We start from the raw sequence: 1,352 nt of genomic DNA, 5'->3' as shown, positions 1-1,352 counted from the left end.
GCGCGCGAGGGCGGGGCAGGCAGCAGGCAGCAGTGTCGCGTGGTGGCGCTCCTGTGTCTTCATTAGCGAGACATGATCACTTGTGGCGTGGCCAATCCTCCTGCACGCCACCCTTGCCTTGCCTTCTCTTCCTCCTGGTCTCTCTCTCTCGCGTCTTCCTTTCTTCCATTTCGTGTTTGTTTTTTTCGTAGGAACGTTTGTGTTCATTTCTCTCGCGCTTTTTTTTACGTAGGTTGCCACGCGTCTCTTGTCATTTATGAATGGCGATGGAGTAAATCCGCTTTCTTCTTGGGACTGGGTTGTAGAGGGGGATTGTTTTTTCATTCATCTTTACCAGATTCCTTCTACCTCGTTCGTAGTGCCCGTAAACACACACCTTTTACTATCACCGCGCCCCCCCTCACCCAAGCCTCCAGATAACCCCCCTCCACCCTCCCGCCGAACTTACCCTTACAGTTTTAATGGGCGCGGTAGTTTCGGGCACACTTTACGGGCCCCAAAGCCTGTTTGGTCGCCGCCACCTGTTGGGTCGGTAACTTCCCAGGTGTGCCCCAGGTGTGTTACCTATCTTGGCGAGGGGTGTGCCGCGTAGGTAAAAAGGGCGAGGGGAGAGCCACCTTGAATAAGGGAATGAGTGGGGAAAGGGAAAGATAGACGCGGGTGGGGAGAGGAGGGACTGCGAGGGACTTTGAGGACGTGTAGATGAAATGTGGTTTGGTGGAAGAGGGGTGGAAATAGATGGTATTTTGTTTTAGCTGATCCCGTGCGAGTGTGCAATGTTGGTGTGGGCAGGCAGGGTGGGGAGGGATTGGGAAGGTAGATGAAGAAGAGTGAGAAGGCTGTGAGGGGGGGAGGGGTAAAAGGGGAAGGTAGAAGAATGAGAGTGTAGCTGGGGGGGGGGGGGGTCAGAGGAAAGGATAGTGGGCAAGACACGGGCGGGGGGAAGAAGAGGAAGGATAGTTTACATGCTGAAGGGCGGAAGAAGGATTGGGCAGACTAGGGAAGAGGAAAAGGAATTTAGCAGTCAGAGGAATAAGGGTAGACCTGCTAGGGGGGGGGGGTAAGACAGGCTGAGTAAGGAGGATGGGCATCGGCGGCTCTCCACGGAGCTGCTCATTAATTATGCGCGTCGGCAATTAGTTGCCCTCGTTTCCGCATCGTAATCGCCCGTCGAACCAGGGGAGAGATGGAGCCTATCCCCGGTCGTAAGGGCTACTTTCGCGTGACAAATGCCGTCCACGCGCCAACCGAAAAAAAAAGGAAAAAAAGAAGAGAAGATAAACGCCGTCATTGGTGGATTCTCCTTCACTTTGACTTTACGACTTGCACGGAGGACAAATAATGCTGGAAGT

The 1,352-nt window shown here is 53.8% G+C and overlaps 1 protein-coding gene across 1 annotated transcript in view; it reads left to right on the top strand.

Moving 5' to 3' along the window:
- The window catches only part of LOC119585974 (myb-related transcription factor, partner of profilin-like), a 6,111-nt gene that overhangs the window by 3,202 nt on the left and 1,557 nt on the right, over nt 1-1,352 (top strand). Inside the window, exon 3 of the mRNA XM_037934688.1 lies at nt 457-544. Coding sequence (XP_037790616.1) covers nt 457-544 — 88 coding nt within the window. The remainder of the gene's footprint in view (nt 1-456; nt 545-1,352) is intronic.

Source organism: Penaeus monodon, chromosome 20, assembly GCF_015228065.2.
Source record: "Penaeus monodon isolate SGIC_2016 chromosome 20, NSTDA_Pmon_1, whole genome shotgun sequence".
NCBI lineage: Eukaryota > Metazoa > Arthropoda > Malacostraca > Decapoda > Penaeidae > Penaeus > Penaeus monodon.
The sequence above is the reverse complement of the archived record's forward strand: the minus strand, read 5'-3'. Positions and strand labels throughout refer to the sequence as shown.